The 23,278-nt window shown below is 38.6% G+C and overlaps 1 protein-coding gene across 2 annotated transcripts; it reads right to left on the bottom strand.

Annotated features, from left to right (window-relative positions):
• Nucleotides 1-7,079: 7,079 nt before the first annotated feature.
• On the bottom strand, nucleotides 7,080-17,972 carry LOC136244455 (methyl-CpG-binding domain protein 1-like). 2 transcript variants are annotated; one of them, XM_066036056.1, is made up of 15 exons: nucleotides 17,876-17,972; nucleotides 16,919-17,401; nucleotides 16,383-16,865; nucleotides 16,263-16,331; nucleotides 11,547-11,622; nucleotides 11,093-11,433; nucleotides 10,825-11,028; nucleotides 10,071-10,449; nucleotides 9,758-10,024; nucleotides 9,651-9,711; nucleotides 9,524-9,598; nucleotides 9,378-9,461; nucleotides 8,789-8,987; nucleotides 8,685-8,731; nucleotides 7,080-7,757 (listed from the first exon to the last, which is right to left on the bottom strand). In XM_066036056.1, the coding sequence occupies exons 9-15, from the start codon at nucleotides 9,844-9,846 to the stop codon at nucleotides 7,548-7,550; spliced, it is 765 nt and encodes a 254-aa protein (XP_065892128.1). In that variant the 5' UTR covers nucleotides 9,847-10,024; nucleotides 10,071-10,449; nucleotides 10,825-11,028; nucleotides 11,093-11,433; nucleotides 11,547-11,622; nucleotides 16,263-16,331; nucleotides 16,383-16,865; nucleotides 16,919-17,401; nucleotides 17,876-17,972; the 3' UTR covers nucleotides 7,080-7,547. The 2 variants fall into 2 exon arrangements, with proteins under 2 accessions (XP_065892128.1, XP_065892138.1); XM_066036066.1 differs by lacking the exon at nucleotides 8,685-8,731 and having other exon boundaries at nucleotides 8,841-8,987; nucleotides 9,524-9,584; nucleotides 16,263-16,382; nucleotides 16,462-16,865.
• Nucleotides 17,973-23,278: the final 5,306 nt, after the last annotated feature.

Here is a 23,278-nt window from a genome sequence, read left to right as displayed (position 1 = left end):
GCATAATAGGTGCCTGAAAGCATCAAGCATAATGCTAGCATAATAGGCAGAATAACTGTCATACTGTAAGAAAAAATGCATACCACAGAAAAAGGTTGACTTACAATAACAGAACAGTTGATGTCACTCATATGCCATTAAGTAGTTATTTGACATGACTGTTATCATAGTTTACAATATAGCCAATCCGTAAGGCACAACAAGTACATTTCAGTTGTTCATAAGCCAAAGTTTATCATTATCCATTAGAAAGTAGCAAAACATGGGAATTGTAGCAAAAAGTTTGAGCATAATTATGAGCATAATAGGAAAAATTTTTGAGCACTGCAGCATAGTATACACTGTAATAGGCAAAATTAAAAGCATAATAGGCTGGTGCTTACCATTGGCCAACTACGACACTCTGAATATTTAAAACGATGTATGTTTCTTGATGTTTTTAAAAGGGCGATAAGACTGGTTTTCCCAGAGACAGTCACAAATATGTTTGAAAAGTAGAAGAAAGAAGAAAAAATCCATGACTGGATCTGGGCAGCCTCGAACCTGCAGCCAATTGATTTACGTTCGAACACTTACAGGAGTCTGCCAGGCAGTCAGGACATTTCTTCTTGCTATTTTCATGTACTTGTATCCATATGAACCGTAGAGAGTAACTTATTATCTCTAAGTACCCCAAGTGGAGCCAAATGGAGATTATTTTATTAACCAAATGGATATTATTTTATTAATAATATGTACAATGTTTAATTTGGAGTTTGACAATTGTTTGGTGGCCTGGCTCTTGCCTCACTTGTTTCATCTACTCTGGCTCCCTTGTTCCTTAAGATGGTAATCCAGGAACTGCAAGTGGAAGATCTTAATTTGACGGTAGCCATTAGCTACAGTTAGTTTACACAGTGACTATAATATGGAAAATAAATTGCAGATAATAATTTAAATATTCTAATTCTGGTTTTTAATGTGATGAGGGCCACAATTAATTTCATATGTATTCAAGCCACCTATGCAATGTCCATGTCACCCTCTGAACAAAGATTGTAATATACTGCATTATACTGTATGTTATTACACTTAAGGATGAATGTTTCAATAGAGTTGTTTATAAACACTTCATACAGTAGCCTAGCTAACTTTTATATATACAGTAAACCATTAATTTCAACAACACCTATTGTACAGTATGGAAAAGGATTTGACAAGAACCCATTTCAAAAGCACGCAATGTTTAAGGAAAGTCGCTTCCGTTATGTAATTCAAGTGCACGGGTTTGCAAGGTTTTAAACTCAACATAAGTCTCTAAGTCTCTGTTATACAACAGTGCTATAAAAGCAGAACACATTCTTTTACCTCAGATAATACTCTATTTGGCTGGGCTTTTTCACCAATGAAAGCATTGAGGAATACCTACTAGTTGTGTTACATGGCTGGATTCTGCTTCAAGCGGCGGATCAACGTTCGCTAGCACTTCACTTGTGTTACTAGTAATTAAGTCTCTAATACGCATTTGCAAATGCTGTAACAATTGCTAAAATGAACGAAAAATGATTGATAAAGAAAGTGTTGATGAATTGTTTTCCTTGTTGTACTTGTAAGACTTCAAACCAGATGCTATATATGTGTTCACCACAAAATCCCCACACATAAAGTTACAGGAAATGTATAATATATATAATACATTCCACTGAACAAGGATATGGATTGTGGTTTCTTTTCTATGCAATGATTAAATGAAGATGGAAATACATAGCTACACCAGAGACTATAGCAGTCGATTTGCCATACATATAGCATAAATGTCAGACTGTAATGAAGTTTGGTAAGACATTATGTCCTAGCCATTAAAGGAGCCTAAGGAATAAAGATTATTATATAATACGTACCCTATTTGGTTTACGGTTTTGACTGCTGATCATATCTGTCCTTTGGTTGCTAGGAGATCTACGTTGTTATGGGGGTGACATGAATGTACTTGGCCAATTAGCTGCAGCCATATAGCCCACAACAGCACATGTTTCCATATACAAGCTATGCCAATTCACTGTTAAAAATCACGGTTACAGCCACAGTTACAATTAAAGTGTCCTGCCATGTTCTACCATGTCCATTCAAAACTACAAATGGTAGGACATTATGGTGGGTCAACTACAAAATGTTATCTTTTGTCACTGTACACTGTTTAGTATCCAAGAGTTAAAAGTATTACTACATGCAGTAATATAATACAATTGTGTTTTGATCTGTACACTATATTTGGATAATAAACAATTGAAGAAGTGAAGGTGTTGGGTATCTTTCCTAGCTTAAATTGAGTACCAACCAGTCAATATCTATTTTGATAGTAACGAGTTTTGAGTGTTTTAGCACACCCAGGTTTTCACAAATGCAACTAGCTTTTGACTATTGCCATATCCAACTATATAACTGTCTGTCTCTACTAAAACTTTTTTTTTTAAGTTCACTTACTGTAACTTCACTATCCTCACCTACAGGTTGATTTAACAATGGTTGAGATCCAGGATTACTACCTTGTTGCACAACCTTGAAGTACCTTCCCGAAATTCTGTCTATATAGTAGCGTCAATCTACACAAATGATACTCACAAATACAATTGAAATCTTTCATACAATCATTCATGACTTTATCCTGGAGCCTATTTGCTCTTCTGTCCATATCTTTGGATTCTTTTAAGGATTCATAACTACCAGTGCAGGGTCTATTCCACTTGTTCCTCTTTTTCAATTCATCCAAGGAAGATTTTGCCTCTTCCAAGGTTATTTTGTAACATATAACAAATTTAAGTTTTGTAGGTGACTGACAATTTAAGTTTTGTAGGTGACTGACAATGATTATTTGCTTACACTATATGATAATTTCTGTAATTATTACATAATTCTTTTGCTTTGTTTATCTACTCCCATTGCATATAGGGATGTGTCAATAAGATAACTGCATTCATGTATACTATGATTCATTTTGTCAGTGAGCGACCTATAATTCAATCAGGAAATTGCCATTAACCAGCAGTGCCAAGTAGTCTGTGGTACTTTTACACACTTGCAGAAGTTTTTCATTAATCACCATTCCTCAAAGCTTAGCTATGTAGAAAAGTAAATGGATGTTGTAACCCCATGTAGTGAGGGGCTAGCTACAATTTTGTATTTGGTTTTATCATTCACATATGTATGGTATTTGATTTATGTATGGCATTTAACCAAAAAAATTGTACTTTACTGCCAAGCTTGAAGCTTCTTTTTGAACATTTTCAGCTCACTTATTTCATGGCTTTATTTTATTCATGGCTGTGTTCATCATTATGAGCTCGGAATTTCAATGTTCTTTGTGTACCTTGCAGTGGGCTACTGTTGTAAAGTCTACAAAGCTGTTAATAAGGGCTAAGAATTGTGCGAATTGTATGACATGAAATATTATGAGCCATGGAAGTTTGAAAAAGTAGGTAAATTAACGTACCCACATGTCAGTCCAGTTACAGATATTCATATCAGTGAGTGCCTATTATTTAAATATTTTAATAGTACTGTACTTGTATGTTATTCCTAATTTTGTAATTACATTACTATGTATATTTTATTTTATAGGTATATAAAAATTTTGCAATGGCTGTATCAACTGCTGCTAAAGTATTTGAGCACTACTATCAAGAGATAGTATTTTCACTGCCAATGAAAGCTGTAAAGTCTCGAGCGAAAAAAAAGTGAACTACAGCGGGAATCGAACCTTCGACCGCTTGGTTTCAAGCCTCATGCACTACCGCTTCGCTACTATGACTACTTGTATAATACTTACTAATTCTAGCTATAAAAGTCAAACACTATTGAGCCCTAGCAAAGACACTGCAAGCCAATTCAGTTGCAAGAGCTTTCTATCTTTACTATCGACTTCTGAATGGCTGCCTAACCCTAACCTAATATTACTACCCGTATCCAGTTCCCCAATCCTAACAGAATAGAAATCATTGCCTAACTCTTACCCTAACCCTAACCTAGCACATTATAAATGATTGCCTAACTCTTACCCTAACCCTAACCTAACTTTTACTACCCGATGTGACATTAAAGCGAGTCAGTTCTCTAACCTCGAGACGAAACAGGCTCAGGAAAGTGTTCCTTCACTACCATTCTAATCTATAGACTAAATAAAAGACTAACCAGTCGTATGAACATCCGTACTGTATTCCGCGAGGCATTTCATCATTACCTGACCTTTTTTTTATTTTATTTTATTTTTTTTTGGTCTCACCTTGCCAAACTATAGAAATAAGTCTCGGTCAGCTCAGCGGAGCCCCCCCTCATATCAACTACTTCCTCCGCCGCTGGTTGCAGTAGCTCGGTGCATTAGGATGAAACATCCTTACGTCAAAAATGGCACTTTGCCGCTGCCCCCAGAATCCCCTAGCATGTATGTCTGCCCTAGCCTCATCCTGACAGTTGGCAGTCTTAGGTGCAATGATCTCCCCAGTAAGTGGCTGTAAAGGTGGCTCAAGGGCCACACCATGACATGTCTTGGAAAGCCACTCTGCAGTGATGTTTCACAAAGCATTGTGGCGAACAAATGTGAGGCCTCCATGTCTGCAAATCATAGCATGATCCGCAGAAAATGGGACCCCACAAACACAGTGACTGGGTATGTTCAGGAGCTTCCAGCCGTATCTAAGATGCAAGGCATCCCAAAATTCTTGCTTCATCAGATGGAATCCCTGCTCTGTTAAAGGCAATGCTGTCAGCCAGGCAGAAGCACCCGGTTCACTGTTCAGGTCTAAAACTCTTTGGGATTGTGATGAAAGATTAGATTTGATTGTAGAAGCCCTCCCCCTCAAAGTAGAACGACGATCCTGATGAATCTGAGCCTTGATAGAACTAACGTCGGGTAGAGGGGCTAGTAGATTCTGAGCAACAATCAAAGATCACAGAGAGTGTGTGATCAAAGATCTCAGAGATCAATCAAAGATCTCACAATCAAAGATCTCAGAGAGTGTTAAGTTAAGTAAGTAGGTAGTAATAAGTATATAGTTAGGTAATAAGTAGTAGTATGGTGTAGTTTTCAGTATGTATGTGTGTTATGTCCATAATTGATTAGTTAGTTATTAGTCTAACTTGCGACAGGAAGCGGTGTGAGCTTCGATTTTTTTCAACACTGCAACAAAAACATGTTCATTCTTCCGTTACTATTTTAACATTGTACGACGATTTCAGTACGACATATAACTCAATCCCACAATGACTCCACCTATATGCCCATATATAATGCATACATTTTCTAAGTCAGTTAGAGACCACGAAGATTCTCGTGCTAGGTCTCTAACCTACACTTAGGCTATGAGTGTAGGTCACTGTTAGTATTAAATATGATGAAGAATGGTGTAATTACTTGTATAAGGGGGTGTAACTGGACAATACCACCATCTTCACTATATTTTACCTACCTCATCCACCACGGCATACCAAAACAGCTATTTCTCAAGAACAATAAACGAGTGGAACATACTACCAACTGACAGAATTGAAATTGCAGATACTGATCTATTTACAGCTAGACTCCAATCATATTATTGTACCTAATGTATTTGTTTATGTGATTCCTGAGCACACCAGCAGGGCTGACTGCTCAGTAAACAATAATAATAATAATAACTGCTGTAGGTAGGTCTGTGATTATGTTCATAGATATAATATACTACATACCCAGGATTGTGTACTGCCGGTTTTCAAAGGAACAATCCGTGTTGTACTTGTTAATACTTTTCCTTTGCAGTCTACTGTGCCAGTGTTGTACTAGGGGGCATAGTACTGGGACTATCTGCTACTCTCTACAGTTGTAATAGTTAGGGGACAGATCTTGACTGGCTAAGTATCAAAGCCAGTCAATTGCAATTGGCACAAGCTGAGTGGTACAACAATACCAGTATGTGCTTTGTATTGTTTGAGAGGTGTTGGGGATCTCACCTCTTTTTCAATGGTTAAATAATCATGTCACTTACTATGCCACTGTTGGTTGAGTGGACACAGACGGATGGTTTAAGATAGGCATGATGATTATAGCCTGGTTTTCTGAGCCATTACTTGATGAAATATGGCGGCAAGTTTGAGGCTTGTAAAATCACTTTCATGATAATTATGCTGTATGTCAAGCATTTTCCTGGTAATTCAGTCTATTATCCTTGTACTGTCTACTAAATGCTGAAGAGACTAAATCTTTCACATTACTAAAATCACCAGGAGGTGGCCAGTTTTACAGGAAACATTTACGATACTGATGGAACACCGTATAGTAAAGTACAATGTGGAGTGGCATGTTGCTAAGTGTTAACAAAGTCAGTATGCAATCCCGTATATAATATCTATGTTGTGGTCAAGGCAACTTACAGTGGGTCAATGATGAAGGCTACAAAACTCAGACCACAATTGAAAGCTGTATTTAAATCTAGTTTATGGTAACTTGCAAAATGTCCAGCACACATTCCTTTGTGAAAAATTGTAATGATGTTTTTTCACAGCTATTGCACGTACCAAGTGAAATATACTATATTGCAAGCATGTATGATGGCTAAATTTCCTATGGAGGCATATGTCCCCAGACCTTTTTAGAAGTGTGTGCAAATTATAACAATTTCCCACTTTTATTAGACAGTTAAATAGCTTTGTAATACATCTTACAGTATACCATCCAGCAATGTGTATTGTGATGGGGATAGTTCGTACCCACATGCCCAATTATTGCAGGCCCAATCCCAGGCCTAGGGTCTTGTAATGCTGTCTTGCTAGCAAAATCAGCCTGACACTGTAGATAAAAAAATTCACATTTTATGCAATATTGATCTTAGAAAAATAAAATTAATGTAATTGGACACTGCCTCAGAATGAGAAGGGATTAATGGGGTCACTATAGTTGTGCTTGTGACAAACATATTACCCTCTCTGTGTACAACAGAGAAATATGAGGAGGGAGGATTAGACAAATGCTGTGTACTATGGAGGCCATACTTTTTAGTAGACAAATCCTTTACGTTGCTCACATTGAAGGCATAGGAATTTAACATTTATAAATACATAACTAGAACAGATTGTAATGCAAAAAAAACTACAAACACTTGAAACATTATCTGTTGATCCTTCCAGTTCAGGCCTGGTCAGTGTACTTCCCTTTAGTGGCCTGGTAGTGTCAAAATGGATTGAGCTCACATGAGTGAGTTCAATCCAGTGAAAGTTACATGAAATGTTCATAATTATTGTGTTTAGACAAATATGAAATAGATGCATTCGCTAAAAGAGAAGCTGGCTTTGGTGTATACCGGATCCACATCGGAACTCCTGGCCTATAATTATCCATAGCCACATATACTTTTACCTGAAGAAGAGTAGCTACTGCAGTGATCTCTGTACTGGTGCCCCATGTGTATTGCTTCTTTATGTTCTTCACATGTGCGCCAAATTGAGTCCGGTGGACAGCCTCATGAATTGGTCTAAACAAAGTGTCATTGTCAGCTTCAAACTCTGCAATTGCTTTTCTCAGGTGGAGATGGTAATCCTCTTTAGCAACTTGCTTGAGAGATGGCCCTGAACAAACAGTTTCCATCTCCCAAAACTCTGGTTATCTCTCTGCCTTGTCCATTAAGGAATGGCCTTAAAATAGTATATCCAGTTTGAGTAGCTGATGTTGGATTCAAGTCATCGGGAACAATCATATCTGGAACATGTAGGCCGGGTGGCTTTAGTAAACTTGGAAAAGGGGAGCACATTCTCTATACAAAATGTAAATCAAAACCTTTTTTTTATTAAAGACAATATGTGACCGGATTTGCAAAAAGGTACCCTTTTCACACACAAAATTTGACCCATTTTTTGAACTTTAAAGCTTCATAACTTTTTGATCATGGCATATAATTGCTTAAATTTTTCAATGAATCTAGCTACAGTATCTGGCTACATTGTGATGCTAAGAGCAAGTTAATCAGTATAAGGAGTCACATGTTATATTGTTTTGTTTGCTGCTATGTCAAATGTGTGGAAAAGGTACCTTTTCGCAAATCCGGTCACATATATGTGACCCACTGAGCAAAACCGGCCATTTTCACACATTCCTCAAATTCCGTTTATGTTATCTATAATAAGAAAGGAGTGGACAGCCAAAGTTTTGGCTTTTTGTGATGAACAGTCTTGGAAGACAGTTGGAACAGGAATAAACTAAATTATTTAATCAATCATAATTCATGACTTAGACAAGCTACGAAGATAGAGTTTGGCTCAGTCTGTTCACCGTGAACTGGCACATTGATCAAAGTATAGCGTTTTCCCTGTATGTCTCCTTGTGGACAAAGAAAGAAGAAAGCCCTGACAACTGTAAACTCGCAACGTAAATTAGCTCTCATAACTTATGTACTGTATTGTACACTGTACAAACACGAAGCAAAGATTTTCTTACTCCCAATAAACAGAAGAATCTGGGTTTTATTGATTTGAACTTAGTTTCAGTACATACCAAAGTGATTGAAATGTGTGTAAATTTTTTATGTAGCACGCATATTTTTACTTCAATTATTATGTTTTTATAGCAAAATAGAATTTTGCGAAAATAGCTGGTTTTTGTTCAGCAGGTCATATATGCATGCACACACACACACACACACACACACACACACATACTACACACCATACCACATTAAGCATACCCTCATAACTTCTTCACTGGGATATTTATTTATTGTAAGCTGATCATCTTCAAAGAGTTTAGCAATTAGTAAATTTTCTAAATCTGACATGTATATTAATATACCTGGTTGTTTTTGCTGGGCTCTTTGTCTGGAGGCTGTTAACAGTGGACTTACTTTGCATTTTGGTACATTTCCGTTTAGCACATGCTTGTTTGAGCTTGCCTGGCCCACCAAACCTGGGATTATCTTGGCAGTATTTGCAGGATCCACAATTAGATGAAGTGCACCCAAGACAATTTCCACATCTGGTTCGCTTGTGACCTATGTATAGAGAGCTTGCATCATGCCAGTAATCCTTAACAACTGTTGATAGTCAGCCATACTTGAGGGCAAGTTTCAATGGGGCCAAATGAGATGAATGCTGTTGGTTTGTCACCGCAAGCTACCAACAACGAGTACCACTGTCAGACGCTAGGATAAGGTTGGAAATAAAACAGATAAGCGCATTACTAATTTTGGATAGACAAGTGACTAACCTAGAGAGCATGTCATGTTCTCAGCTTAACCATTGAGGATGACGTCAGCCTTTGTTCTCTGCCCTCAAGCATGGCTGACTAACAATGGTTGCTAAGTATTTTGCTATGCATGTTTCATATGCAACCTCTCTATTGAATACTGTGATCATGTGTACTGTATGCATGTACATTGTACCTGTATCAGCTTTCTTACTGGCACATGGTGTTGTATGCTCTTGGCTATCTGTATACTCTTGGTTGTCTGTATGCTGTTGGTTATCTGTAACACATCATTAACTTGTACTTACTTTACATGACTGCAGGAACAAACGCACTACACACCTTGTGGTGGTTGTGATGGCACCTGTGATGTCTCTTTGTAATCTGTTTCTTGACTGCTCTCCTAGACCAACACTTGTATGTAATGGCAAAACGTCCCATGTTGTGTTGTGGTGTTTACCACACTTACTGAATTCTGATCACTTTCAAGTTTTTGAATAATTTGCATTTTCTCTTCTGAGTCAGCATACCTTGATAATAACATTACTATAACAGTATATGCATATACAAATGTACCTTAGGACATTGCCATTCTTTTTTCTACCAGGTGGTTTTGTGGTTTTTACAAACCTCCACTGTCTCTCCAGGGACTTTCCACGTGGCATGATCTCCTTTTTATTCAATGTCTCAGGAGGCTTAGAAACTAGTGCAGCTGCTTTACAAGTTGCAACAGCTTGATGCAAGAGAGCATTGATGCGACCAAGGTATGATTGCTGTTAGAGTTGATGTGTGATTGTAAATCTTGTTGCAGGGTGTTAAAAGTTTGAAGTTGGATGGAATGATCTATTATAATACAGCAAGTAAGTGGAGGTGTTGTGAGTTTGTATACCTTTATGGGGATCAGGGGCTGAATTGACACAGACCACACTCAAGGGCTTAACATCTTCTTCACTATCATATTGTGCTTCTCCAAAGTCATCTGTAGGGTACTCATTTTCTGTGGGTACTGATTGTTTCTCTAGTGGCTGTTTGAGTATGAGAGAATGAACCCGATGAATATGCTTACAGATATGACTATTGTTAAAACTGTAGCATGTGCTACCACATTTGTACATGTGAATACAAAGGGATTGACATTCTGGAGCTGTACAGATGCTACTATCCAAAGCACGCTGATCACAAGTAGCAGTCTGGCAGCGAACAATAGTGTGACCCTCGGGAGTAGCTCCTGAAACACTAGCAACGTGCCAGATCCCATTCTCAATTTCCTTAAAAAGAGAAATTGATTTTTGTAATGCATAATTTACAGTACAAATACTTAATAACTACTATGTAGCAGGTTATTTTTACAGGATTTAAATTTTTGAGAAACAGAAAATACTCTCCACTGCAAACTTTGCAAGAAACGAGCATACCGTTTTGTCCATAATACATACTAGCTTCAATACAGCAAAAATACAAAGTGATTTTACTTTTTAAACACTGTTCGCTTACATATTAGAACTTTAATCTTTGAGCAAAAAATTTCCAAATCAATTTGCAAATTTTGGACCTCATACACTTCACCCACTAGAGAGTAATAATTATTGTTTGAATATGATAGTATTTCTAATAGAATTATAATTTATTCGTATTGTACTAACCTGAACTTTGTCCTCAGGTACTTTCAGACCTTGGTGATGTTCATTTCCTTCTTGGCCTTTTTCAGTATGGCTGGTGACAATTGACGATCTCTCTTATAAGGAAAGAAAGCATCTTTCTCATATTGTAACAGGTGAGATACAAGGAAGTCCACCCGGCGATTCACCTTCCCATTCAAATAGGTAGTCTTAAGCTGATTGTGAAAACTGGATATATTAATGTAACAGATATATTAATGTAATACTGTATGTGTGTACATATTTGCTGTACCTCTCTAGATACATGTTAGTGTCTGTATCACCATGTTTGAATTGACGATGGCACATTGCCCATTTTTCTGGTAATGTAAGACAATATTATTCTCACTATTTGTACTACCAATACATTATACTGTATGCAGTACACCATCATGCAATGCCAAAAGTACTTAACTGCTCTATTTTGATAATGTTCACTAAAGTACTTCACAAAATCTGGCTCAAGTGGTGTCCAGGCTTTGATGAACTGGGCTATTCTAGCCTCAAATGTGCTTGGGTCAATTTCAGAAGATGAAATACAAAGGCTTTGGTACAACTCTTTCTGGTTTTGTTGTGCTACTGATCTTCCAAGCCCTGTATAAGTTAAAACCAACCAGCAAGTATATTGTTAGTACTGTACATATTTTACTGTGAATTAATGTATGTAGTTACATATAATGTTACTGGCTTGTTTTGTATGGACTTACCGGTCCACATGCCATCGGCATAGTTAATGCTAGATGTCCCCAAACACAGTTTTTGCAGCTGACCATCCTGTATTGTCTGCAAAGTATTTTAATTATACTGCATATATATATATCTAATCAAAAACAGCCAAGCTGTAAAAAAAGGTGCGGCCCCCAAAAAGGCCATGGTGAAAAAAGATGTGAAATCCAAGGTGGCGGCCAAGAAATGGCTGTGATGGTAGGTTAATGGTTACATTTTAATAACAACAATTCAGGTGAATTTGGTGCCAAGGCCAAGCGGCACAAAATTCACCTGAATTGTCGTTATTAAAATGTAACCATTAACCTACCATCACAGCCATTTCTTGGCCGCCACCTTGGATTTCACATCTTTTTTCACCATGGCCTTTTTGGGGGCCGCACCTTTTTTTACAGCTTGGCTGTTTTTGATTAGATATCACTTCTTTTTGTATTTGTATACTGCAAAGCCGGCCTATGGCTGGCTTTGGGACTTTTTTAACCCATGTGTTTTTTTCTTTACTACAGGAAGAAGAAAAGAACTTAAAGAAGAATTTTAGTACTTCAATTATTTTTGATTCTATTAGTAATTATACAAATTATATACATATATTTATTACAGGCCCATTATGCCCCACAGGATATTTTTTTGCAGCTGATCTCTCTACTGGGTGCCTTGAAATGTAGCTGAACTATATACAGGATGGTTTCTTTGTAGCTGAACTCTCTACAAGGTAACCTCTTCTAGCTGGTCTCTCTACAGGGTATTTTGTTTCTAGCTGAACTCTCTACAGGTGATTTGTTTGCAGCTAAACTCTCTACATGGTGGTGTCTTTGTAGCCGAACTCTCTACATGATGGTTTCTTTGTAGCTGAACTCTCTATAATGTGACTTCGTCTAGCTGAACTCTCTACAGGGTGATTTTTTGTAGCTGAACTCTCTGCAGGGTGATTTGTTTGCAGCTGAACTGTCTACATGATGGTTTCTTTGTAGCTGAACTCTCTACAAGGTGACTTTGTCCAGCTGATCTCTCTACGGGGTGATTTGTTTCTAGCTGAACTCTCTACAGGTGATTTGTTTGCAGCTAAACTCTCTACATGGTGGTTTCTTGTAGCTGAACTCCCTACATGATGGTTTCTTTGTAGCTGAACTCTCTACAAGGTAACTTCTTCTCTACAGGGTGATTTGTTGTAGTTGAATTCTCTACAAGGTGGTTTGTATGAGGCTGAACTCTCTACATGGCGGTTTCTTAGTAGCTGAACTCTCTACAGAGTGATTTGTTTGCAGCTGAACTCTCTACATGGTGGTTTCTTTGTAACTGAACACTCTACAAGGTGACTTCTTCTAGCTGATCTTTCTACAGGGTGAATTGTTGTAGCTGAACTATCTACAAGGTAACTTCTTCTAGCTGATCTCTATACAGGGTAATTTGTTTGTAGTTGAATTCTGTACAGGTGGTTTCTTTGTAGCTGAACTCTGTACATGATGGTTTCTTTGTAGCTGAACTCTTTACAAGGTGACTTCTTCTAGCTGAACTCTCTACGGGGTAATTTCTTTGTAGCTGAACTCTCTATACGATGGTTTCTTTGTAACCGAACTCTCTACAAGGTAACTTCTTCTAGCTGATCTTTCTACTGGGTATTTGTTTGCAGCTGAACTCTCTACATGGTGGTTTCTTTGTTGCTGAACTCTCTACAAGGTGAATTCTTCTACCTGATCTCTCTACAGGGTGATTTGTTTGTAACTGAACTCTGTACAAGTGCGTTTTTGTGGGTGATCTCACTGCAGGCTGATTTGTTTGTAGCTGAACTCACTAAAGGGTGATTTGCTTGTAGCTGAACTCCTTACATTGTGTCTAGTTTCTAGCTGATCTCTCTACAGGGTGATTTGTTTGTAGCTGAACTCTCTATAAGGTGATTTGTTTGCAGCTGAACTCTCTACATGGTGGTTTTTTTGTTGCTGAACTCTCTACAGGGTGTTTTGCTTGTAGCTACTCTCTACAGGGTGATTTGTTTCTAGCTTATCTCTCTACAGGTTGATTTGTGTGTAACTGATCTCTCTACAAGCTGATTTGTTTGTAGCTGAATTCTCTGCAAAGTGTTTTGTTTGTAGCTGACCTCTGTTCAGGGTGATTTGTATCTAGCTGATCTCTCTACAGGGTGATTTTTTTGTAGCTGACCTCTCTTCAGGATGATTTGTTTCTAGCTGATATCTCTACAGGGTGATTTTTTGTAGCTGACTTCTCTTCAGGGTGATTTGTTTCTAGCTGATCGCTCTACAGGTTGGTTTGTTTGTAGCTGAACTCTCTACACGGTGATTTGCTTGTAGCTGAACTCCTTACATTGTGTCTAGTTTCTAGCTGATCTCTCTACAGGGTGATTTGTTTGTAGCTGATCTCTCTACAAGTTGAATTGTGTGTAGCTGATCTCTCTGCAGGTTGATTTGTTTGTAGCCGATCTCTCTACAAGGTAATTTATTTGTAGCTGAACTGTCTAAAAGGTGATTTGTTTGTAGCTGATCTCTCTGCAGGTTGATTTGTTTTAGCTGAACTCTCTACAGGGTGATTTATTTGTAGCTGAACTCTTTACATTGTGTGTAGTTTCTAGATGATCTCTCTACAGGGTGATTTGCTTGTAGTTGATCTCTCTACAAGTTGATTTGTGTGTAGCTGATCTCTCTGCAGGTTGATTTGTTTGTAGCCGATCTCTCTATAGGGTAATTTGTTTGTAGCTGAACTCTCTATAAGGTGATTTGTTTGTAGTTGATCTCTCTGCAGGTTGATTTGTTTTAGCTGAACTCTCTACAGGCTGATTTGTTTGTAGCCGATCTCTCTACAGGGTAATTTGTTTGTAGCTGAACTCTCTACATGGTGGTTTTTTTGTTGCTGAACTCTCTACAGGGTGTTTTGCTTGTAGCTGATCTCTCTACAGGGCAATTTGTTTGTAGCTGATCTCTCTACAGGGTGATTTTTTTGTAGCTGACCTCTCTTCAGGGTGATTTGTTTCTAACTGATCTCTCTACAGGGTGATTTTTTGTAGCTGACCTCTCTTCAGGGTGATTTGTTTCTAGCTGATTGCTCTACAGGTTGATTTGTTTGTAGATGAACTCTCTACAGGGTAATTTACTTGTAGCTGAACTCCTTACTTTGTGTCTAGTTTGTAGCTGATCTCTCTACAGGGTGATTTGTTTGTAGCTGAACTCCTTACATTGTGTGTAGTTTCTAGCTGATCTCTCTACAGGGTGATTTGTTTGTAGCTGATCTCTCTACAGGTTGATTTGTGTGTAGCTGATCTCTCTGTAGGTTGATTTGTTTTAGCTGAACTCTCTACAGGGTGATTGCTTGTAGCTGAACTCCTTACATTGTGTCTAGTTTCTAGCTGATGTCTCTACAGGGTGATTTTTTGTAGCTGAACTCTCTTCAGGGTGATTTGTTTCTAGCTGATCTCTCTACAGGTAGATTTGTGTTGATTTGTTCATTGCTGATTGCTCTAAAGGTTGATTTGTTGCAGCTGAACACCCTGCAAAGTGTTTTGTTTGTAGCTGATCACACTAAAGGGTAATTTGTTTGTAGCTGAACTCTCTCCATAGTGACTTGTGTGTAGCTGAATTCTGTGTAACTGAATTCTCTAGAGAGTGACTTAATTGTAGCTGAATTCTCTACACAGTGCATGACTTGTTTATAGCTGAACTTTCTTCAGGGTGACTTGTAATGTCCTGAATCTCTATAGTGATATATTTGCTTAACTCTCCACATGGTGACTGTCTTCTTGCTGAACTGTCTATAAGATTAACTGTTTGCAGCTGAACTCCCTACAGAATAACTTGTGATGTAATAAAATTCTATAATGGAGTAAACAAATTAGCCGAATGCTCTATTAGGGTGACTGTTCTATTAGAGTATCTCGATCTCGCATTTGCTACACGGAGTTGGCTTTCGAATCATAACTCAGTGGTTTGTAATCCGATTCTTCTGTACTACTGCAAGGACTTTCTATGAAGATTATTCCAGCTATACACCGATTTTCAGCTCATTGCTCTAAGCGGTTTGCCTAGTAGGCGTGAAAACTAATACTTTTTTATTCATAAAAATCGATCGCGTAATTGTGACACAGGTTGGGTTTTGTGTCATATCTCCGTGGTCTTTATCTCTATTCCTTTCAAACCACCAAAAGGCACTCCTACGATGGTTACTCCATCTACATAGCAATTTTCAACTCATTCCATGAAGCGGTTTACCCTGTAGGCGTGACAACAAATCGATCTTGTTTTACGCGAATAATCGGTCATAACTCCTGAACCATTCATCGGATTTGCACCAAATTTGATGCTAGGATTCGCCTTTGGACTCCCTTTCTGTGTGCCAAATTTCAAGGCGATCGGAGTACGCGTTTGATTGTTATAGCAATTTTTGCAAGTGTGAGAAAAGACGAAGAAGAAGAAAAAAAAAAACCAAGAAAAAAAACGAACCTTTGGCAGCTCGTATCTCGGAAATGGCTGGAGCGATTTCCTTCAAATTTGGAATGTAGACTCCCTTGGCTGGCGGGCAACTGTGTAGAAAATTTGGTTCCAATCAGATAAGTGATCACCGAGATACAAAGGTGTGAAAATGACGTTTTCGTTCTTCCTGTCAATATACTCACGGTGTGGCGCGCCGGCTTCTTGGGCCGCACGACACACTATCGTGTGTCTTGATATATATATATAAAACATTAACTGTACCATCATCCGTCATCATTACATTAACAGTTGTTAGTGGTGATCTAGCTTTAATGCTGTTGAGAAATGCCTCTATAACATCACTAGATTCATGGTCAGATAAACACCATGCCACTGGCTGACCTGTGAAGGTTTAAATACAGTATTCCATTTATTGTTGCATGTAACCTCATGTGTTTTCACACATGCAGTTAATGTTCACCTTTTCCATGGTCATCTGGAACAATGCAAGTAATCAATTTGAACCTGTACTGATTGGTGCCATGAGTTGAATCTACGCACAAGATCGTAGCGGCATGTTTTTCATATAATTCCATCTGAAACTTTGTTTGCAGTGCCAAGATAACTGTTTCATTAGAAACCATGGGGCACTGTGGATCTTTTGTACCTTTGGTTTGTATATAAGTACAGGGTTATATGGTTCCCCTCTGAGCTCTTCCACTATCACATTAACTGAAAGTGCATCATTTTCATGCCTCTTTATGCTAAAATCCTTTACTTTCATCTGGATGTTGTTGATGTCTGTTTTTGTTAGAAAATGTTTTCTAACAGAATTGCTGTCAAAGTTGTCATGATTTGTTCTGTCTCCAACAGTTGCTCGAATATCTACGTGTGTAAAGAAATACCACTATGACATAACATTATGTGTGTTATCTTACCATTTAAGATGCGAGTGGAGTTTACACCAAGACTCAATTTTGTTGCCACTTCTTCCTTGGTGCTGACTGGTAGAGTAAGATACTTAATCTCCAAAGTATGACCAGTGTGGGCTGAGATGCATTCAACTTCCACATGACCATCTTCAAAATTATCCACATACATTCGAGACAGACATGGGCCATTAATTTTCCTGCTGTCTTTTTGATAAATCCTTTGTTTGCTGGATATTCTAGGCTTAATGTTCTCTTAATATTTTCCACTTTGGCAACATACGTAAAATAGCCGTTCTTTACTTGCTGCAATAGTTGAAAAATGATATTGGTATACTGGTACTAAAGCTATTAGTGCAAAATGCATACTTTCTAACTATTGGTGACAATACGTCTGTTGTGTTTTCACATAGCAAGTATTGGTAGTTTCTTCTAGCTTTTCCTTCCATGCCAGAAACTCTGTCATTGAAGGGAAATTGAACTCTTTCTTTCCTGCAGGTAAATGGTATGGTAAGATACTTCAGGTATACATACAATCTGCTGTATAACAACATTAACTTATCATTCTGCAAAATAGCACTGCACGTTCATTACCCAGTGAATGTCTATGGATTTCTTCACAGTGAGCGAGCAATTCCTAGTTTGTTCTATATGGTCTTATTCCACAATTAAAGGGACAGATAAAATTTCTTGTGCAGTCGTTACTGTCAATCCCATGGACTTCTTTGATGTGCTTACTCAGGCGATACTTCCTACTGTAAGACTTGTCACATCTGGAACAAGCATGCCGTTGTACCTACACACAGTGGCGTAGCTACACCCGGGCATACCCGGGAATTTGCCAGGGCATTACCTCACTTTTCCCGGGCATTACCTCACTTTGCCCGGGCAACAGAAAAATGGTTAGGTCACGCAGCCACTCAAAATATCGCGTTTAGCACATAAATCCTCCCCCACCCCCGTTACCATTAATTCTACGCCATTTGCCAACAGCTTCTGCCTGGGGTTCTGCCTGCCATCGACACTCTAAAAAGGGGTGCACCGCGATATGAAACAATTAGCGCTGCGCGTTCAGTAAAATCAGAGAATGGCGCCATGTGTTCTCCACGTGACGTGTGAGTGTTCACAGTTGGTTGTTAGTTGGATATTGTCTGATTATCGTTTGATGGTGCGAAGTCCGTGATAATTCTCTAAACAGAGTCCTCTAATAGCGCCAGAATTTATTTAGATGCAACGTGTCAAGGGGAACAGTGTGGAGCGAGGTGTGGAGTCAGTGTTGTACGATTTAGGAGTGGAGTGTGATATGTGATGTGAGCTATTATTAAAACACAATTGTATTAGTCGCAGTGGTGGGAGATCACCAGGATTTTTGCCAGTTTTTCCGCCATTTTTTATAGACCTGAGCCACTGAAGCAGAGCCAGTCAGTGGATGAATTGCCATGTTTAGTGAATCACATCTTAATGGAGGACTTATCACACAAGATTTCTTAAGTGTGTTGTGGTGCTGCACGTGATTTACTACATATACATCCCACAATCGATTAGGTAGTAATCATGCAGTAGCGATTAGCTAGATAGGATGTATAAATGCTTATGTTCATGCACCATACAGATAGAGTTAGCAGCTATACTGAATAGTTAGCCATGCTTTGCACTAAAAACAAATTTTTATGAGTGTACGTATGAACATCCCACAGGTTGCAATTGCTCACTTAGTTGCTTGCAAGGTTAGTGGTTTGCCCGGGCATCACAATTGGTCTAGATACGCCCCTGCATACACAACATTGCAGTTAAATAATAACAAACTGGGGTTGTATGACACATCATCATAATTATACTCCCATCAATCCAGTATACAGACAGTCTCTACAGCACCTGTGCTGTAAAGCATTAATATTAACTCAAGTGATAACAAAATGTAGAGTCTATTACAAAACGTACTTCATCACATCCTCCAACAGTATCCTCCTCCTGTTCACTTTCCAAGTGGCGCTCTTCGTCCAGTTGTGCATGTTCCATTGAACCGCTATACCGATTCAAATCAAATAAAATGCGCGCAACATCACGTGTAAAGGTTGGCACATAATCATGATGTTTAATTTCGCGAGGAGCTTCTAGGTACATAACGGCGTTCATTATGAAGTAGGTATCACGTGAAATGAAACTCGAGTTCTATCAGTGCACGTCCGTTACACTTAAGTCGCCGCGAAAAAAGGGCGGTCACGGTGCATGACTCTAGGCACAGCGTAAAACAAAAAAGATGGCCCAGTAGATACCAATTGTAAATTATTAGTTAAATAAATTTTGGTAACAATGCAGTGTAATCAAAACACACGGTAGTGTATCGTGCGGCCCAAAAATCCGGCGCGCCCCCCTCGTAAGTATATTGACAGGAAGCAAGAAAACGTAATTTTCGCAGCTCTGTGATGCCTTGAAGAAACAAGACGATGTTTGCTATGGACATGCCCTCCAACTTCAGCACTCTACATTCCAAATTTGAGCGAAATCGCTTCAAGCGTTCCCGAGATATGCGACTTCAAAAATTGGCTTAGCTTCTTCGTTTTTTCTTCTTATTTTTCTTCCTGTTACCTAAACTGCTATATAACTCGAACGCAATATCCGATTGCTTGGAACTTTGGCACACAGAAGAGGGGTATAAAGGCGCATCTCTGTACCAACTTTGGCTGGAATACCATAAACAGGCAAAGAGTTATGAGCGATTATTCACAAAAAATAGTACCACTATGTTGTCACGCCTACAGGGTAAACCGCGTATGGGAAGAAGCTGAAAATCGGTGGGTGAATAGGTTAACTATTGAAGCTCAAACCTATTGTGGTTTGAAAGAAATCGAGCTAAAAACCCGGAAGATCCAACGAACAAACCAACAGTGTGTAACAAATACGCAATCGAGATTAGCTAATAAAAAAACGACTACTTGCCACGCCTACCAGATAAACCTCTTGGGGTAATGCTATGAAAATCGTTGTATAGAAGGAGTAATCATCTTAGAAAGGCTCATCAATGGTGTAGAAGAATCAGACTTAAAGCCACGGAGTTATAACACGAAATCCAACTTGGTGCAGCAAGTGTGAGATTGAGATACTCTAATAGAGCAGTCATCCTAATAGAGCAGTCACCCTGGCGAGAATTCAAGAGATCAGCTAGAAAGAAGTAACCTGTATAGAGATCAGCTACAAACAAGTCACCCTGTAGAGAGATCAGCTAGAAGAAGTTACCTTGCAGAGAGTTCATCTACAAAGAAACCATCATGTAGAGAGTTCAGCTACAAACAAATCTCCCTGTAGAGAGATCAGCTTGAAGAAGTTACCTTGTAGAGCGTTCAGCTACAAAGAAACCATCATGTAGAGAATTCAGCTGCAAACAAATCACCTGTAGAGAGTTCAGCTGCAAACAAATTTCCCTGTAGAGAAATCAGCTAGAAGAAGTTTTCTTGTAACGAGTTCAGCTTCAAACAAATCACCCTGTAGAAAGATCAGTTAGAAAAATTCACCTTGTAGAGAGTTAAGCTACAAAGAAACCATCATTTAGAGAGTTCAGCTACAAACTAGTGACCTTGTAGAGACATCAGCTAGAAACGTTACCTTGTAGAGAGTTCAGCTACAAAGAAACCATCATGTAGAGAGTTCAGCTGCAAACAAATCACCTGTAGAGAGTTCAGCTACAAACAAATCTCCCTGTAGAGAGATCAACTAGAAAAAGTTACCTTGTAGAGAGTTCAGCTACAAACAAATCACCCTGTAGAAAGATCAGCTAGAAGAAGTCACCTTGTAGAAAGTTCAGTTACAAAGAAGCCACCATGTAGAGAGTTCAGCTACAAACTAGTGACCTTGTAGAGACATCGGCTAGAAACGTTACCTTGTAGAGAGTTCAGCTACAAAGAAACCATTCTGTAAAGAGCTCAGCTGCAAACAAATCACCTGTACAGAATTCAGCTACAAACAAATCACCCTTTAGAGAGATCAGTTAGAAGAAGTTACCTTGTAGAGAGTTCAGCTACAAACAAATCACCCTGTAGAAAGATCAGCTAGAAGAAGTCACCTTGTAGAGAGTTCAGCTACAAAGAAACCACCATGTAGAGAGTTCAGCTGCAAAGAAATCACCCTGTAGAAAATTCAGCCACAAACAAATTGCCCTGTAGAAAGATCAGTTAGAAGAGGCTACCTTGTAGAGAGTTCAGCTACAAAGATACCATTCTGTAAAGAGCTAAGCTGCAAGCAAATCACCTGTACAGAATTCAGCTACAAACAAATCACCCAGAGATAGCTAGAAGAAGTTACCTTGTAGAGTGTTCAGTTGAAAAGAAACCACCATGGAGATTTTTGTATAAATATATGTATTATATATATATATATAATTTGTACATTTACTGATAAAATATTTAAAGTACATCTACTTCATCTTTTCTTCTTCCTGTGGTAAAGAAAAAAAGATAGGTTTAAAAAGTCCTATGGCCGGCTTTGGGGTATACAAATACAAAAAGAAATGAAATGAAATCTAATCCAAAACAGCCAAGCTGTAAAAAAAGTGTGTGGCCCTCAAAAAAGGCTATAGTGAAAAAAGATGTGAAATCCAAGGTGGCGGCCAAGAAATGGCTTTGATGGTAGGTTAATGGTAAAAGTTATAATAATGACAATTCAGGTGAATTTTGTGCCAAGACCAAGTGGCACAAAAATTCACCTGAATTGTCGTTATTAAAATTTTTACCATTAACCTACCATTACAGCCATTTCTTGGCCACTACCTTGGATTTCACATCTTTTTTCACCATAGCTTTTTGAGGGCCGCACACTTTTTTACAGTTTAGCTGTTTTGGATTAGATCAAGACACACGGTAGTGTGTCGTGCGGCCCAAGAATCCGGCGCGTAACACCCGTGAGTATATTGACAGGAAGGAAGAAAACGCAATTTTCGCACCTCCGTAGCTCTGTGCTTCCTTGATGAAACAAGAAGATTTTTGCTGTGGACATGCCCTCCAACTTCAGTACTCCACATTCCAAATTTGAGCGAAATCGCTTCACGCATTCCCGAGATATGCGACTTCGAAAATTTGCTGTTCTTGTAACCAGCAAATTACTGATTTGTGTTGTAATTTGATTTGTTATGTCCTGCTCTCCTGGTAGCGATTCCAGAAGAATTTTAAAATTGATGGAAACAATTTCTATTAAGCACAGGCGTGTGCAGCGCTCCCCAAGGATATCACGAACACTTAATTTTTAAAAATCCATCAATGGATGATGGAGTTATAAGCAATTTTATCCTTTAAAAATGGTAAAATTTTCTCCACTTCTTTCCATTGAAAAAGTCCCCCAAAATGGCACAATTGAATAAATCTTTATAACACAGGTTTGCAAAAATATTTTCAACTTCTGTTTCCTGATATAAATACCTTAGTAGATGGACTATAATGCAACCATCATTATAAGACCCTCTCAGTAAAGGTCACCTCTGTAGAAGGCCACTTAACAGTTGCATGAACTTAGCATATTACAAATGGCATAACAACTTGCACTTGGTCTGAATGCAAACGCTCTGCACTAGTCACCTTCACCCAAAATACATTGTGCGTGCAAAACAAGGACTTGTACTGTTCATTTATAGCTGCTTATACAGTCATTTTTACTGTTACTTTTTAGCTCCTTGATAGCTACCGAAGTGATGCACCAGACAACTTGGTTATTTATGTAGCAAATTTGCTGACTTCCTGCATACTAATAATGAAAACTACATGGACAAAAATGTTGCACTTGGTGTAACTAACATGTGCTGGGTCGTTTCTTGCAAAGACAACATTACATTGTGGTAAATATATTGAAAAACAATCTTAGAATGGGCATAAAACACCACACAAACACATTTATAGAAGGAAACTAACAGCACCATCGTGTTCCTCGTCCCCAGAAACCCTAGAAACGATCTAATTGTTTGATAAAACACTTGTACGGCAGCGAATCGATTGTACCATCTTCCCAATGGAGGATTCACGGAGAAAATTTTATGCAGAATTTACGGAATTCCGGAATCGCTACTCCTGGTAAATCCGCTGTATTGGACATCGTCTGTGGTTCGTCAAACGCTAGTTTGTGTGTTAAAGACTTGTACAATGGCTCTAGCCGCTGTGTGCTTCTCGGTTCTGTGGTGCTAACGCCTTGTGAATTCGAGCGTCGCGCTGGAAGAGGGAGTACCAAGAATTGGAAGAAATCTATTCGCTATTGTGGGATACCATTAGGAGAACTTTTGGAGTCGTATACTAGTTCGGAAGGAAGAAACTGTTTTAAGTTTGTTTCGTCACCTTTTGATTATTCAACAACCAAGACATCCGGGGATACAGATTTGTCCGCTTCATCCAA

The sequence above is a fragment of the Dysidea avara genome, chromosome 2 (genome assembly GCF_963678975.1).
Source record: "Dysidea avara chromosome 2, odDysAvar1.4, whole genome shotgun sequence".
Classification (NCBI taxonomy): Eukaryota; Metazoa; Porifera; class Demospongiae; order Dictyoceratida; family Dysideidae; genus Dysidea; species Dysidea avara.
This window is presented reverse-complemented; position numbering and strand designations above follow the sequence as displayed.

What these genes read in the sequence shown, in the direction of transcription:
- LOC136244455 (XM_066036056.1), bottom strand. Translation starts at nt 9,846, where the DNA reads ATGCCACGTGGAAAGTCCCTGGAGAGACAGTGGAGGTTTGTAAAAACC. An exon ending in TTGAAAGTGATCAGAATTCA is followed by an intron (nt 9,599 to 9,650) that starts GTAAGTGTGGTA and finishes GCCATTACATAC; the next exon opens with AAGTGTTGGTCTAGGAGAGC. An exon ending in CAGTAAGAAAGCTGATACAG is followed by an intron (nt 8,988 to 9,377) that starts GTACAATGTACA and finishes CTCTATACATAG; the next exon opens with GTCACAAGCGAACCAGATGT.